The 17,025-nt window shown below is 38.6% G+C and overlaps 1 protein-coding gene across 10 annotated transcripts in view; it reads right to left on the bottom strand.

Annotated features, from left to right (window-relative positions):
• SCML2 (Scm polycomb group protein like 2) overlaps window positions 1–17,025 on the bottom strand; it is a 100,065-nt gene that overhangs the window by 67,086 nt on the left and 15,954 nt on the right. For 2 of the 10 annotated variants that reach the window (XM_072818148.1, XM_072818149.1), the window contains 3 exons: window positions 6,679–6,726; window positions 2,627–2,697; window positions 1,462–1,696 (listed from right to left, as the gene is read on the bottom strand). In XM_072818148.1, coding sequence (XP_072674249.1) covers window positions 1,462–1,696; window positions 2,627–2,697; window positions 6,679–6,721 — 349 coding nt within the window. In that variant the 5' untranslated portion in view covers window positions 6,722–6,726. Of the gene's footprint in view, window positions 1–1,461; window positions 1,697–2,626; window positions 2,698–5,726; window positions 5,841–6,657; window positions 6,727–10,223; window positions 10,270–17,025 lie in introns of those variants that run through there. The other 8 variants (XM_072818140.1, XM_072818150.1, XM_072818141.1 and 5 more) reach the window with 8 other exon arrangements.

The following is a 17,025-nucleotide window of genomic DNA, read 5'->3' as shown; positions in this document are numbered from 1 at the left end:
ATCTCTTGCTGAATTCTGTATGATTTAAGAGCTATTTAAAACATAAATGATATGAAGAAAGAAAAGGCAAAAGGCAGAAAACACACTCCAAACCACCTTCTTGGAATAACACATCTTTAGTTAATTTTTTAAAATATTTTAAACCAAATTAGGAATTAGGAATAATTAACAAATAGAGCAAGGAAAGTATAAAAATATATTGCTATAAGAGTGGCAATTATTAATATCTTAAATTTGGGGTTCTAAGGGAATTAACTAGTCAGAGACAAAAAGAAATCCATTCTCTCATTGTGCTTTACAATAGAGAATTTTCATTTTCAGCATTGTAAAGAAGAAACAAAAAACAAGGGTAGCCCAGGTGGCTAGTGGTTTAGCGCCGCCTTCAGCCCAGGGCGTGATCCTGGAGATCCAGGATCAAGTTCCACATCGGGCTCCCTGCATGGAGTCGGCTTCTCCCTCTGCCTCTGCCTCTGCCTTTCTCTCCTCTCTCTCTCTTTCTCTCTTTCTCTCTCTCTCTCTTTCTCTCTGTCTCGAATGAATGAATGAATGAATGAATAAATAAAACTTTTTTTTAAAGTGCTTTAAAAAAATTGAGAACTTTGTACTTAAAAACTTTTGCTATAAAGTTCCATCAGTTTTCTCCCTTTCAAAGACTTAAAGGTACTGACCTCTACCCCTCTCACTATTTCTTCTCATTACATTTGTAATGAAATTCCAAGTTTGAAACTGGGGTCTGAATGTGGAATCATACCCTTCTCCTGTGCTCACCGCCATGCCAAAAATGCTGAATAGCTCAAAAGACAATAATGAGGGGAAAAGTGACTCGTAACAAATGCTACAAACTTCTCCCCCAAAAGGGTTTCTGAATCTGCATGTGTGACCTAGTAGAGCTGCTTTTGAAATTTCAAGTTTGAAGACAGCACATGTCTTGCCCTGGAGTGGAGAACCTTCAGCACACATATGCCAAACGTGTATTTAAGTGAAACTCTGTAACATATGGTACTGAGTTGATCTCTCATACATTCTCCACAATAAATATCTATTTGCAAAAATGCCTAGAAGAGATTTCTAAAAGGCCACTTCAGGGACATCCACTTGGTTTGGTCAGTAAAGCATGTGACTCTTGATCTTGGGGTTGTGAGTTCAAGCCCTACATTGGGTGTAAAGATTATTTAAAAATCAAATCTAGGGCACCTGAGTGGCTCAGTTGGTTAAGCGGCTGACTCTTGATTTCAGCTCAGGTCCTGAGACCTGGCCCCATGGGCTTGGTGCACAGTGCAGAGTCTACTTGTCCCTCTGCATCCCCCCCTGCTCATGTGTACTCTCTTTCAAATAAATAATAAAACCTTTAAAAACTAATATAAAATCTTAAAAATAAATGAGTAAAAGGCTACTTGAAACTTTTTCTACTGAATATTACATTAGTAAGAATATTTAATTTTAAAAACGGTTTATCCTTACCCAGTGGAGGCTGAAGTAAGTCCCCTTCCTTTTCACATGTCCCAATAGGCTGTATGTCTGGAGAATCAACAAGTCTCCAAAAATCATTTCTGTTGTCACTACCATCCAGTCTTAAACGTAGCCTGGCACCAGTAATTCCAACAACTGTGGCTATACATATCGAAGTCATATTGCGAGGGTCATGGGCTTCCAATTTCATGCCAACTTTGAAGTCATTAGCTGGTGGAACCTGGGACTGTATATATTACATATATGTATGTGTGTGTGTGTGTGTGTGTGGTACACACACACACATACACACAAATAAAGTTTTATTAAAATGCACACAAATAAAGTTTTATTAAAAGTTTTATTAAATGCAAATAAAGTTTTATTAAAATGTTTTATTAAACTGTAAGAAAAACAAATGGTCAGTTATGTTACCAGAATACCTGCAAAATATTTTAAGTAACAGTCATGGCAGATAGTGAGCAAAAGAACTATAAGGGTCAAGGAAAAGATCTCCAAACCCTCTCCTTGGCTTGACATGCAGCATAAAAACACTGCTCACTGCTGGTCTCACTCCTCTGACCACTCCAGGCAACCCAAATACAGTCTATAAAATGTACCCTGAGTCGCTTTCTAAAATAAGAATCTGATTAGGCCATTCCCCTTGAAATAAACCAACAGGCAGCTCACCACTGCCTAAGTCCAAGTCCTCAGTACAGTTTAAAAGCTCCCACACCTTTAACCTTATTCCCACACTATCACCTCCACTCGCTTTGTGTTCCAGCCACCCCATGCCATCTCTCAACACTCAGGTTCTTTTACATCCATGTGCCTTTGCTTTGGATGTTCTCTCTGCCTGGAATATTTTTCTCCTCATTCCAACCATCTCAGATATCACCTCTTCTGTGAGCACTCCCAGTATAGAGTTATCATAGTTTTCATAATTAATTATTTACATGACTGTCTTTCCCTCCAGATGGACAATCATAAGGGCTTAGTATACATGACACAGTAAATTCTTAATGAATGAATGCAAAGAAACCATCTGGCCCTTAAATGGCACTACTACAACCCTTTCATGTCCTCACACTGCTAGAACCTAACAATCACACAGACATCCCTCAACAAATTAAAAGTTCACATTAATATATTTAATATCTATAGAATTTTGACATACCTGTCTGAAACAGTCTGAAGGGGCACTCAAAGATCCAGTCTCTTTCAAGTAATTTTCCCAGTGGAAATCATCTGGGAAAAAAATATATATATACACACAAAAGAAGGGTATTTTTAGCAAATATAATATATATACTAACTCTCAGGAGTAAAATGGGACTTTAGCTCCATATCTCTCTAAAAAAAGACTTCCTAAAGAGTAAATTCAAATTTCCTGATCTGCATTTGATTATCAACATAGAAATAATAAGACAACTTTCTGATAACAGCTCTGATATAAATTACACTCCAGATCTTGTCAATGTAATGAAGAATTAGCACAATGATTCTAAAAATGTAGACTCTTAAGAACAATTGAAGGATATTTTATAGAGTAAGAGCAAATTCTACTCATCTGTCTCCAATATAAATTTACTCAAGACAAGTGTATACTCAAGATCATTTCATCCCATTAATGTGAAGGCACTTCTTTGTTTTTTCATGGAGAACTAAAGGTGTTTAGGTATGTGATCTAACAGTCTTACCCCTGCAATGCTTTATGGAAAGAAAAAAAATCTAAGAACCAGAGTTGCTTCTCAATTGACTATTAGATCTCCATACAGGGTATCAAGAATATGGTGGCAGAGCAAAGCAGTAAACCAGTCATCAGTACAGTCACTGATATGAATTACTTTAATGATCTATATTTTCTACAAACCCTTGCTGTCCTTTCTCTCAGTCAGTCTTCGTGATACATTACAATGGTATTGAAGAAGGTCAGAAAGCAGTGTACTTTGCCTGGCTTGCACACTTCAATTCATTGTTCCAGTCAGACTGTCAAGACACTGAGAAAAAGACTTGATAACAGTATCAAAGGTACTACTAATTCATACAAAGTGTTTTTGGGTTTTTTAAATTTATTTTAGACAGAGCGAGAGAGTACATGTGAGCATGTGCACAAGGAGGAGGGGCAGAAGGAGAGAGAGAGAAGCAGACTACCAGCTGAGTGGGAAGCCCTTGCAGGTCTTGATTCCACAACCCCAAGATCATGACCTAAGCAAAAATCAAGAGTTGGACATTTAATCAACTGAGCCACCCAGGTGCCCCATAATTCATACAAAATGCAATTCTCATCAACCACTTATACTCCTGCTTAATTTCCTCACTATAAAAATATTGGGTTTGACAGTTTCCCTTCCTGTGGGAATTACCAGCCTCTTATATATCCTTCAAAGGGTAGAATGCTTATACACACATACACATACACACAAATGGAGTGTTGTTAAATGTTTAACAACCAGCTTTCCAGAAAAATAAATTAAAAGCCTGACTGGTAGTGTTTGCAGATTTCTATGGCATAAATACTACCACCACAGCTAATCACAAGGTGACAAGGCAAAGTCAACAATTACAAAGCTAGGAAGAGATGTGCACATGTGGCTCTCACAAGCTGGTATGAGTCAGCTTCAGCATAGCACTGTGTGTGTATGTATTTATATGTGTATATACACATATTACACATGGTATTAAGCATGTCATACATAACACTGTACACTCTGCTTTTTTTAACGATAAATCTAAGAGATTGTTCCATTAAAAAAATAAGCTGGGTTTAATTCCACTTGCAGATGATATGAAGCTAACCCTACCACAGTGCTGAATGGCATGCAGCAGAATGTCAAGAATATGGGCTCTGAGGTCGAACCTGCCTTTTTCCAGTCTGGCTCTGCTTCTTACAGGCTATGTGACCTGAGCAAGTCATTTCAGTTTCTCAGCCTTAGTTCCTTCACCTACAAAATGAGGGAAAGTAATACATACAGTACAAGGTACTTGAGAATTAAATGATGTAGCATACATATAAGTCACTGAATAAAAGGTATGGATTATCATTCTAAAACTAAAAAGTCATAGTTGTACCTAAATTTATTAATACTGGATAGCTTTGTCAAAAGTGAAAACAGTGGCACTTGGCTGGCTCAGTCCATAGAGTATGGGACTCTTGATCTCAGGGTCAAGTTTAAGTCCCACATTGGGCATGGAGCCTACTTAAAATAAAAATTTTAAAATATATATATTTAGGGGCACCTGGGCAGCTCAGTTAGTTAAGCATCTGCCTTCGGCTTAGATCATGATCCTAGGGTCCTGGGACTGAGCCCAAGTCAGGCTCCCTGCCCAGCAGGGCATCTGCTTCTCCCTCTCCCTCTGTCCCCACCCCCAACCCCACCCCACTTGTGCTCTCTCTCACCTACTCACTCTCTCTCTCAAATAAAATCTTTATACATACACACACACACACACACACACACACACACACACATACTTTTTTAAATGAAAACTGAGATCCATAATTCCAAAATTAACTGACCAGGATATTTCAGTGACCTCCTAAGCACTAACCTGACAATCAGGAAACCCAAGGTTCTAACTGAAGCTCTACTACACCATATGACCTTGGAGAGCATTTATAAAAGACCTGGGTGGCTCAGTCGGTTAAGTGTCCAACTCTTGGTTTTGGCTCAGGCCATGATCAGGTAATGGGGATCAAGCCCTATGTCAGGCTCCATGCTCAGCATAAAGTCGGCTTGGGATTCTCTCCCTCTCCCTCTATCCCCATGCACACACTCTCTCTCAAATAAAATAAATAAATAAAATATTTTTTAAAAAATAGCAAAACAAGGGCACCTGGGTGGCTTAGTCGGTTAAGCATTCAACTCTGGATTTCAGCTCAGGTCATGATTCTTGGAGTCATAGGATCAAGCCCCATGTGGGGCTCCATGCTCGGTGGGGTCTGCTTAAGGACTGTCTCTCTCCTTCTCCCTCTGCTCCTTCCCCTGCTCATGCATGTGATCCCGGGGTCCTGGGATTGAATCCCGCAGCAGGCTCCCCACAGGTAGCCTGCTTCTCCCTCTGCCCATGTCTCTGCCTCTCTTTCTGTCTCTCATGAATAAATAAATAAAATCTTAAAAGAAAAGAAAAGAAAAGAAAAGAAAAGAAAAGAAAAGAAAAGAAAAGAAAAGAAAGAAGAAAGAAAGAAAGAAAGAAAGAAAGAAAGAAAGAAAGAAAGAAAGAAAGAAAGAAAGAAAGAAAGAAAGAGAAAGAAAGAATGATTCCATGGAGATTACCTCTATAGGCTGTCTTCCTGTAGGAACAGAAAGTCATAGGTGAACTACCCCAAGAGTGGGGCTGGCAGGACAGGTACCACAGATAAACAAGGGGCAAAAGGTTTGCCTGGAAAACTCGGATAAACACAGTAAGTTTGTTATAGTTATTTTATTCAGCTTTTGTGTGCATATGATTAATTTTCTTGTTTTCCTTAAGAGCAGGTACAATGCGTTAGATTCAATCTCCTGAGTCTCTGATGCAGTGCTATACACATCCTGTTCCCAATAAGGAACTTAAAACATGAATTAATAACTCAAGGTTAATAAACATTTACTGAACATTTACTGTATACCTAGGCATTATAATAAATGCTTTACATTCATTTTCTTTATTTAATTACAACAGTCCCATGAAGTAAATAGTAGTATTCCTGTGCTATAGAGAAGAAAAAAGAGACTAAGAACATTGAGTAATGTGCCCAAGGTCAAAAGGCCAGTAAAGAATGAGGCCAGAATTCTAGAACAGATCTGTCAAACCTCCTAATAACTAAGCTTTCATCCAATGAACTATCTTTTGACTATCAAAAAAAAAAGGATTTTCATTGATTCTAATATTAGAAGGGTTTTTATTAATAATCACATTATCATTTTTAATTGGTAATAAATGTCAATTATTAACTAGATACCTTTAATTTGGCAAAATTTGCATTGAAATGCATATTTTCTTTTTTTTTTTTGAAATGCATATTTTCTACTTTAATCACATACCAATTTATCTCTAAAATAAAACCAAAGTAAAATTTTCAAAATAAAATGTTTTTACCTTTCCTATTACTCAGGTTTTATATTTACAGGAGTTTGCTATACATAGACTATACTGAAAGCAGTAAGAGTTCATACTAACACTGAGTGAAAAGAAAAATACATTGTACTGAACTTCTTTAAAACCTACCATTTTGCACAGAGGATATACCTGAGTTTGGAGGTTTCTCCTGATTCTCCTTCTTGACATCCATTGAATCTAAAAAAAAAAAAGAAAATAGTCTGGAAAGCTATAGCAAAAGTCTAAAAGTGCTCTTAGAAAATCTATAAACTAGGGGCACCTGGGTGGCTCAGTCAGTTGCATGTCTGATTCTTGGTTTTGGCTCAGATCATGATCTCATGGGCTGTGGAATTGAGTCCTGCATCAGGCTCTGCACTCAGTGGAGAGTCTGCTTGAGATTCTCTCCCTCTGTGCCTCCCCCATTCACGCTCACTCTCTCTCTCAAATAAATAAATCTTAAAAAAAAGAAAACCTACAAACTATTTTCTAATAAGACCCAGTTTTAATTTTATAATTAATATCCTCATTTTCTACACAGAATTTCGCTAACATACTGTGTATCTTACAATTTGCTCATTTATTTTATTTACTGTATGTCTCATTCCACTCAAATGTAAGCCCCAAAAGGGAGCTTGCCCCCCTCTCCCCCTCTCTAAAATTAAAAAAAATAATAAACTGCACGCTTTTAAGAGTTTAAAACATAAGAAGGAAGCTGGAATACAACATGATTCAAAAGACTACGCAGAGATTTTTGTCTGTACCAAGTTGAGGAGCTCCAATAACACTAGACCTTATGAATTTACAAATAACACATTTTGTCCATATATATATATATATAAAATGATTAATTTTTTAAAATAATATTATGCTGAAAAATTAACCATAATTCCTTAATAACATCAAATAAGCAGTCAGTATTCATATTTCACCAAATGTCCTATTTTAAGTGTGTCTCTTTGAATCAAGACCCAAATAAAGTCCATATATAGCAATGGATAATGTGCCTTAAGTCTCTTTTGATATTTATAGGCTCCTTTTCCTTTTCTTTCTCTTCTCCCTTCCTCTGGAAATTTTTTGATGCTGATGATGCCAGTTTAGTTTTACAATCTGGATTATACGGACTAGATCCTATGGTGCAGAGTTCTTTTGGTCCTTATATTTTCTCTAAATATAAGGTGTTAGTGTTTTGATCCAGAAGAGTTTAATCACATTCAGGTTTGGCTTTTTTGAGGGGGAGAGAAAAGATGGTGACTTCACAGGTGGTGGTGTGTACTTCTCATAGGAGGCTCCTAATAATCTAGTTCTCTTTCTTTTTGTGATATAAGCAGCCACGGATGGCTATTGCCTGGATCCATTAGTTCATTAGCGGTTACAAAATGAAGGTATCCTAATTTTATCATCCTGTTTTTATGTTTTTTCAGACTTTATTTATTTGAGAGAGAGAGAAAGAGAGTGCACATGAGCAGGGAAGAGGGCCAAAGGAAGAGGAAGAAGCAGGTTCCCCACTGAGCAGGGAGCCCAACGTGGGACTAGATCCCAGGACCCTGGAATCATCACCTGAGCCAAAGGCAGAAGCTTAACCAACTGAGCCACCCCAGGCACCTTCATCCTGTCTTTATTAGCCAGAAAACTTGTATAGAAAAAACCTCCCCTCTTCAATGAATTCAATTACCTGAGGTACATATCACATAGGAAAATCACAAGCAACACTTTATTTTTTTCCTTTACTTTCTAATTTTTAAAATAATGAGTTGGATCCCAAGCAATCTCCACAGATTACCAGTTTTGTTTTGCTGTGTTATTACGAACTCAGGAATTTAACCATACTTAATGTGTTGACAATCTATCACTGTTTTACCTTATTGATGCCCAAGTTGTCAAATGACAAGCTTCTCAAAGAAGGGATCTATGAATGATACCAAGTGTACAATTTAAGGTAATAGATCTACTTTCTGGTTATGACTCAGTACCTCCTCAAGATATGTGAACATTTGAGACGGATATATAAGCTGCTTTCTATTTAATGACTTGACTAGTACAAAGAAAGTACACACTTATATTTACTAAATAATTCTACAGTAAGATTTTCTAATAGGAAAGAAAATGAAACTGTAAAGGCATGGTCCTGCTCTAGAGAAGCTGAGAATCTAGTTACAAGATTACACAAACTATAAACATTTGACAAAACTGGGAACAGCAGAGGACAAAATTCAGCATTCAGCCACAGAAAAGCTCATAAGAGACACGGAACTTGAACTGGATCTTGAAAGAACAGGATTTAGGATGCCAAAAGTGTGCAGAATCTATCATAGAAAAGAAAATACAGTTAGTTGACCCTTGAGAACATGGGAGTTAGGGATACTCATCACCTGCAGTTGAAAATCCACAAATAACTTTTGACTCCTCAAAATCTTAACTACTAATAGTGTAGAAATGGTTCATTTGAAAGTTTTTTCAAATTGTCATAAATCTCCAAAAAATTTCCCAATATATTTATCAGAAAAAAATCCACACGTAAGTGGACCCATGCAATTCAAACCCATGTTGTTCAAGGATCAACTATACAACTCAAAACAGAGGGTGCAAATGAGTACAGCATATTCAAGGGACAGTGAGCAGACTTCTCACTAAAGCAAGACAAGACGAAGCATTTTTTTTATTTTTATTTATTTGTTTCTTTCTTTCTTTCTTTTAGGGGGAAAGGGAAAAGAGAGAGGGAAGAGAGAATCTTAAGCAGGCTCCATGCCCAGCACAGAGCCCAATGCGAGGCTCTATCTCAAAACCCTGAGATCATGACCTGAGCCAAAATCAAGAGTCAGATGCTTAACTACCCAGGCACCCCAGGATGAAGCATTTTTTAACCAAACATATTAGGGCTAGCAGATCTGGACTCTGATTTTTTTTTTAAACTTTTATTTATTTATGATAGGCACACAGTGAGAGAGAGAGAGAGGCAGAGACACAGGCAGAGGGAGAAGCAGGCTCCATGCACCGGGAGCCCGACGTGGGATTCGATCCCGGGTCTCCAGGACCGCGCCCTGGGCCAAAGGCAGGCGCCAAACCGCTGCGCCACCCAGGGATCCCTGGACTCTGATTTTTTTTTTAAGATTTTATTTATTTATTCATAAGAGAGACAGAGAGACAGAGGGAGAGAGAGGCAGGATCCCACGTCTCCAGGACCACGCCCTTGACTGAAGGAGGCGCTAAACCGCTGAGCCACCGGGGCTCCCATGGACTCTGATTTTGACTCTGTCACAGATTTTATGACCTGTTCACTTAAACTCCCTGAGTGTGAGTTTTCTCACTTATAAAACTAGGAAGGAAAGACAAAATTATGTTTAATAGCTACTCAGTTCTGAAATTACAATTCTAAACACCTAACATCTTCTATGACTTTATTTCTAAAAGGACTTTTTTTAAAAGATTTTATTTATTTATTCATTCATGAGAGACACACACAGAGAGAGAGGCAGAGACACAAGCAGAGGGAGAAGCAGGCCCCTCGCAGGGAGGCTGATGTGGGGACTCGATCCCGGGTCTCCAGGGTCACACCCTGGGCTGAAGGCTGCACTAAACCGCTGAGCCACCTGGGCTGCCCTAAAAGGGCTTTTTTTTTTCCAAAAAGTTCAGTCTACTAGAAGGTATTCGTTCCAAATGAATAACTAAAAATCTTATGTTTAGAAAGCAAATCTTACCTTCATTCACCGTTCGTCCCATGGTATCCTTTTCTAGTATTCTTTCCTACAAGGAGAAAGATTAATTAATGCCTCCCTTTAGCAGATTTCTGAAGGGTATTATTATTAGAAATCTGCTATAGAGTTATATCGTTTATTTCTTTCCTTGAATAAAAATAAGTTCAGGGGGATCCCTAGGTGGCTCAGCGGTCTCTCATGAATAAATGAATAAAATATTTTAAAAAAATTAAGAGTATCCTCTAAAAAAAAAAGTTCAGAAGATTAGCAGTTGACAGAGGCTGGGAAAAGAGGGACTGGGAGAGTGACTGCTAATGGGTATGGGTAAGATGTCTCTTTTTTGGGGTGATGAAGATATTCTGGAGCAGCCTGGGTGGCTCAGCGGTTTCGCACCGCCTTCAGCACAGGGCCTGATCCTAGAGACCCGGGATCAAGTCCCACATCGGGCTCCCTGCACAGAGCCTGCTTCTCCCTCTGTCTGTATCTCTGCCTCTCTCTCTGTGTCTCTCATGAATAAATAAATAAAATCTTAAAAAAAAAAAAAACATTCTGGAATTAGATAGTGGTGATAGTTATACAACCTTGTAAATACACTAAAAACAACTGAATTGTAACACTTTAAAAGGGTGAATTTGGGAATCCCTGGATAGCTCAGCAGTTTGGTGCCTGCCTTTGGCCCAGGGCATGGTCCTGGTGTCCCGGGATCGAGTCCCGCATTGGGCTCCCTGCGTGGAGCCTGCTTCTCTCTCTGCCTGTGTCTCTGCCTCTCTCTCTCTCTCTCTCTGTCTCTCATGAATAAATAAATTTTTAAAATCTTAAAAAAATAAAAAATAAAAGGGTCAATTTTTATGGTTAAATGAATTAAAAAGAGCAGATGGTAAATTGGTAGCGTTGGGATTCAATCAAGGCCTATCCGAAAACCCACTTAAGCCCATATTATGGAGCGGTAGAAGAGTCATGACCATGTTGGTAAAACTTGTAAAAACTGCAAAAGTCAAGTCTTCTAACAAGACAATTACTTGTTCAAAGATCTATGTATTGTGAGTCACTAATTGATTAACTCAAACTTTTCCTGTATGTCCTCAATATGCCAGGCAATCTACAACAACGATAAATAATACACTGTCCTTGTCCTCCAACAGCTCCATCCAGTCAGAAACAGGCATATGAATAAACACAATATGAGTTCTATAAAAGAGGTATATACACAGAAATATTTAATATGGCAATAGAATATCCACCTCTCATTATTCTCCCATTACTCACAGGTGTGCCTGTGGTCAGACCATGATTATGTGTATAATGCAAGGTAATTTCTTATTTAAAAGAAGGCTGTGGGGCGGCCTGGGTGGCTCAGCGGTTTAGCACCGCCTTCGGCCCAGGGCGTGATCCTGGAGCCCCGGGATCAAGTCCCATGTTGGGCTCCCTGCATGGAGCCTGCTTCTCCTTCTGCCTGTGTCTCTGCCTCTCTCTCTCTCTCTCTCTCTCTCTCTCCCTCTCTCTGTCTCTCATGAAAAAATAAAATCTTTTTAAAAAAATAAATAAATAAAGGAAGCCTGTGATCTTAGGGTTGTTGAAGCCGGGGGAGAAATGGGATAACTGGCTGATGGGCATTAAGAAGGGCACATGATAGGATGAGCATGGGGTATTAAATGCAACTGATGAATTACTGAAAACTACATCTAAAACTAATGATGTACTATATGTTGGCTAATTGAATTTAAATAAAAACTAAACAATTAAAATAAAGGAAGCCCATGGAGAACACATTCATTTCGCCACCTAGAACACCTTCTGTATCTCTGACTTAACAGACTTAAATTCAAGCCAACGTCTCCTCAAAACTTGCTCCTTCTGGCATTTTTGTTTCTTCTACCAACACACTACTCTTCTAGGTACTTGGCATTTAAAACCCCAGGCATGACTGAATGTGTGAGGTTCTCTTCTTTCATTCACATATTCAGCCAACATTTACTCTCTCATTTCTCTTTCCCCTGGCACTGATTTATACACTCATTAGCTCCTGCCTGGCCTGATACTGTAGCCACCTAACTCCTCTTGCCACAAGGGTCTTTCTCCAACCTACTCAATACATATCAGATATGGGCTAAGTTGCTGGGGTGCCTGGGTGGCTCAGTCAGTTAAGTGTCTGCCTTCGGCTCAGATCATGGTCCCAGGGTCCTGGGTTCAAGCCCTGCATCAGGCTCCCTGCTCAGCGGGGAGCCCGCTTCTCTCTCTGCTTCTCCTCCTGCTTCTGTGCATGCATTCTCTCTCTCTCTCTCTCTCTCAAATAAATAAAATCTTTAAAAAAAAAAAAAAAAAAAGATATGGACTTTCTGCCCAAACCACCTACCTGCTTCAGTAATTTCACTGACTACCAAACTGAATAAAAAATTTTCTGCTGGGCCTATTTAAGGCCCCTCACAATTTCAAAGCCACCTGAATCTACCACCTACACCTATCCTGTGGCCTAGCTCAAAACTCATCATGTTGTTCTATCTGCATGAGATACCCTTCCTTCTGCTGCTTCTTGAAATCCTATCCATCCTTTAAGATGACATAAATCCCACCACTTTCCTAAAGCCTTTCTTGTTCCTTTCTACATTACCACCATCTGTTTCCAGGTGTGATATAGTCATTTATTTAACAAATATTTACAGAATTCCTATGTGCTTGGTGCTGTTGTAGATAGAAGATACACAGTCTACTACAAAAGAACTTGGAAATCTAGTGAGAGAGACATATTAACAAATACCGAACAAAGGATAAAACCCAAGCTCTATTAAGATAGGTAAAAGTGGTGCTCTGTGCAAAGACACAAAGCACAATTAACTGGGAATATAAAAGAAGCCTTTTCAAAAGGAGTGGCACTTGAACTGATCCTTTAAAGATGAGTATTTCAATAAGCAGAGAAGACAAAGAAAGGAATTTCAGGTTGAAGACACAAAATAAAAAATAAATAAATAAATAAAAAGGAAAAAAAAAGACACAAAATGAGCAGACACTAAAGAGGCTCCTGCCTCCTCTACTTGATTATGAAATGCTAGAGTTGCTCAGGTTCCTTCTGGGCTCTCATCTCCCTCTGCAGTCTCTCAGGACCCATGCCTTCAGGAGCCACCCACATACATAAATGACTCACAAAGCACAACCTCCCCTTTTGAGATATCAGCCCTGAAAGTCAGATTAGAATAATCAAATGAGGGCAGCCCGGGTGGCTCGGTGGTTTAGCAGGCCTTCAGCCCAGGGAGACCTGTGATGGAGTACCACGTCGGGCTCCCTGCATGGAGCCTGCTTCTCCCTCTGCCTGTGTCTCTGCCTCTCTCTGTGTGTCTCTCATGAATAAATAAATAAATGAAATCTTTAAAAAAAATCAAATGAATTGAATATTCAATACTACTGTGAGTGAGGATGTTTTCAATTAAAGACCACAGCCAAGTGGCTAAAGGAAAAAGACAAAATGAAATATATAGAACGTGCTGAATTGAAGCAGAAAGTAAAGGGAGATGAAGGAGTGAAGGCACTGACCAACTCTAATCAGAGGGCAAAAAGTTGTTATTACATTAAAATAAGTCCCACTACTTACAAAGGGGCTCAGTTGAAAAACTGAGGGATGGGTCACACATCAAAGGTATACCTAGGTTTCTATGCCCTTCTCTCAAATCTCTCAACCATAACTGAATTCTTGATCTCAAGTGTTATCAGTTGCTCCCATTAGTTGAATAAGTAATCTTGTAATTCTAGAAGGTGAAGATATATGTATAGAGATGATTAAAAGTAAATCTTTGAAGACTTAAATAAACAAATCCATGTACCATGCACACAAATTTCTTAGATAGACATAGAAATGTACTAACCATAAAAGAAAATATTAATAAACTGGATTTAATAATTTATCCAAAGGCAATATTTAATCAAGATAGAGTGATATTGCACAAGGACTGACATATACACCAAGGACACAGAATAAAGTCCTGAAAGATGCACATATATATGGTGAATAGATTTTCTTTTTCTTTCTTTTTCTTTTTCTTTTTTTTTAGATTTTCAACACATACACACACCCACATACAAAAAAGATTTTCAATACAAGCGCCAAGGTAATTTAATGAAGAACGGACAGTTTGGGGGTTTTTTTTCTTTTTTTTAACAAATGGTACTGGAACATTTTCATGTACAAAAAAAATGAAAAACAACACTTACTACAGAAGTTAATACACAGGGGCACCTGGGTGACTCAGTCGGTAAAGCATCTGCCCTCGGCTCAGGTCATGGTCAAGCCCTACATCAGGCTCCCTGCTCCTCCCTCTGCCCCTCATCCAGTTTGTGCGTATGCACGTATATTTCTCTCTCTCTCTCTCTCTCTCTCTCTCTCTCTCTCTAATAAGTATTTTAAAAATACCCAGAAATAGGCCCTCAACTCTATGGTCAACTAATATTCGTCAAAGCAGGAAAGACCATCCACTGGAGAAAGGACAGCCAAGTGCTGGGAAAATTGAACAGCCAAGTGCAGAAGAATGAAACTAGACCATTCTCTTACACCATACACAAAGATAAACTAAAAATGGATGAAAGATCTAAATGTGAGACAAGATTCCATCAAAATCCTAGAGGAGAACACAGGCAACACCCTTTTTGAACTTGGCCACAGCAACTTCTTGCAAGATTCATCCATGAAAGCAAGAGAAACAAAAGCAAAAATGAACTATTGGGACTTCATCAAGATAAAAAGCTTCTGCACAGCAAAAGAAACAGTCCACAAAACTAAAAGACAACCTACAGAATGGGAGAATATATTTGCAAATGACCTATCAGATAAAAGGCTAGTATCCAAGATCTATAAAGAACTTACTAAACTCAACACTCAGAAAACAAACAATCCAATCCTGAAATGGACAAAAGACATGAACAGAAATCTCACAGAGGAAGACATACACATGGCCAACAAGCACATGAGAAAATGCTCCGCATCACCGGCCATCAGGGAAATACAAATCAAAACCGCCATGAGATACCACCTCACACCAGTGAGAATGGGGAAAATGAACAAGGCAGGAAACAACAAATGTTGGAGAGGATGTGGAGAAAGGGGAACCCTCCTGCACTGTTGGTGGGAATGGGAACTGGTGCAGCCACTGTGGAAAACTGTGTGGAGGTTCCTCCAAGAGTTAAAAATAGATCTGCCCTACGACCCAGCAATTACACTGCTGGGGATTTTCCCCTAAGATACAGATGCAGCGAGTCGCCGGGACACCTGCACCCAGATGTTTATAGCAGCAATGTCCACAATAGCCAAACTGTGGAAGGAGCCTCGGTGTCCATCAAAAGATGAATGGATAAAGAAGCTGTGGTCTATGTATATAATGGAATATTCCTCAGCCATTAGAAACAACAAATACCCACCATTTGCTTCAACGAGGATGGAACTGGAGGGTATTATGCTGAGTAAATAAGTCAATCAGAGAAGGACAAACATTATATGGTCTCATTCATTTGGGGAATATAAAAAATGGTGAAAGGGAATGAAGGGGAAAGGAGAGAAAATGAGTGGGAAATATCAGTGAGGGAGACAGAACAGGAGAGACACCTAACTCTGGGAAATGAACAAGGGGTAATGAAAGGGGAGGTGGGCAGGAGGATGGGGTGACTGGGTGACAGGCACTGATGGGGGCACTTGATAGGATGAGCACTGGGTGATATGCTTTATGTTGGCAAATTGAACTCCAATTTAAAAAATTAATAAATAAATAGACTATATTTGCAAATCAAAAGAAATCAACTCAAGTGCTTATCTCTCCTTATTTTTTACATCTGGACATTTCCTTTTCATATTCTATGATGTGGCTGTACCATAATTTACCTAAGTAAATTCTCTAAGTCCTTATTTATATGCATTAAGGATGTCTTCCATTTTTCTCTTACTCTAATAAAAAACATCACCATGAATAAAGCTTTTTTAATAAAATAAAGGCATAATTTGCAAAAAAAAAGTTAATACACAAAAATTATCTCAATAAAGATCATAAATCTAAATGCAAAGCCTCCAACTATAAAACTTCTAGAAGAAAACACAGAGACCTTGTGACTGACTCTAAGTTAGGCTATGACTTCTTAAATATGACACAGAGAAGCACAACACACCAGAGAAAAAACTGATATACTGGATTTTATCAAAACAACTGCTCTTCAAATGATACTGTTGAGAAAAGGATAAGCCACAGAATGGGAAAAAATATTTGCAAAATATGTATCCAATAAAAGATCCAGAATACATAAAGAACTCTTACTCAATTCATAAAGAACTCAATTTTTAAATGGTAAACAGCCCTATAAAACCATAATTGGGGGTGCCTGGGTGGCTCAGTCGCTTAGGCATCTGCCTTTGGCTCAGATCATGATCCCAGGGTCCTAGGATTGAGTCCCACATTGGGCTCCCTGCTCAGCAAGGAGTCCGCTTCTCTCTCTCTCTCTTTGCCCCTCCCCCCACTTATTCTCTCTCTCTCTCTCTCTCTCTCTCTTTCTCTCTCTCTCTCTCTCAAGTAAACAATAAATAAAATCTTTTAAAAAAACACAATTGGCAAAAGATTTGAATGGTGCCTTTGCTAAAGAAGATACACAAATGGCCAACAAGCATGTGAAACGATGCTCACCATCATTAGTACTTGAGGAAACACAAATTAAAACCACAATGAGATACCATTACATAAATGGCTAAAATTAAAAAGACTGACAATACCAAATGTTGATAAGGATATGGAACAACTAGAACTCTCATACTCTGCTGGTGGGTATAAAATAAGTAAAGACA

Source organism: Canis lupus, chromosome X (assembly GCF_048164855.1).
Source record: "Canis lupus baileyi chromosome X, mCanLup2.hap1, whole genome shotgun sequence".
In the NCBI taxonomy this organism is placed as follows: domain Eukaryota; kingdom Metazoa; phylum Chordata; class Mammalia; order Carnivora; family Canidae; genus Canis; species Canis lupus.
The sequence above is the reverse complement of the archived record's forward strand: the minus strand, read 5'-3'. Positions and strand labels throughout refer to the sequence as shown.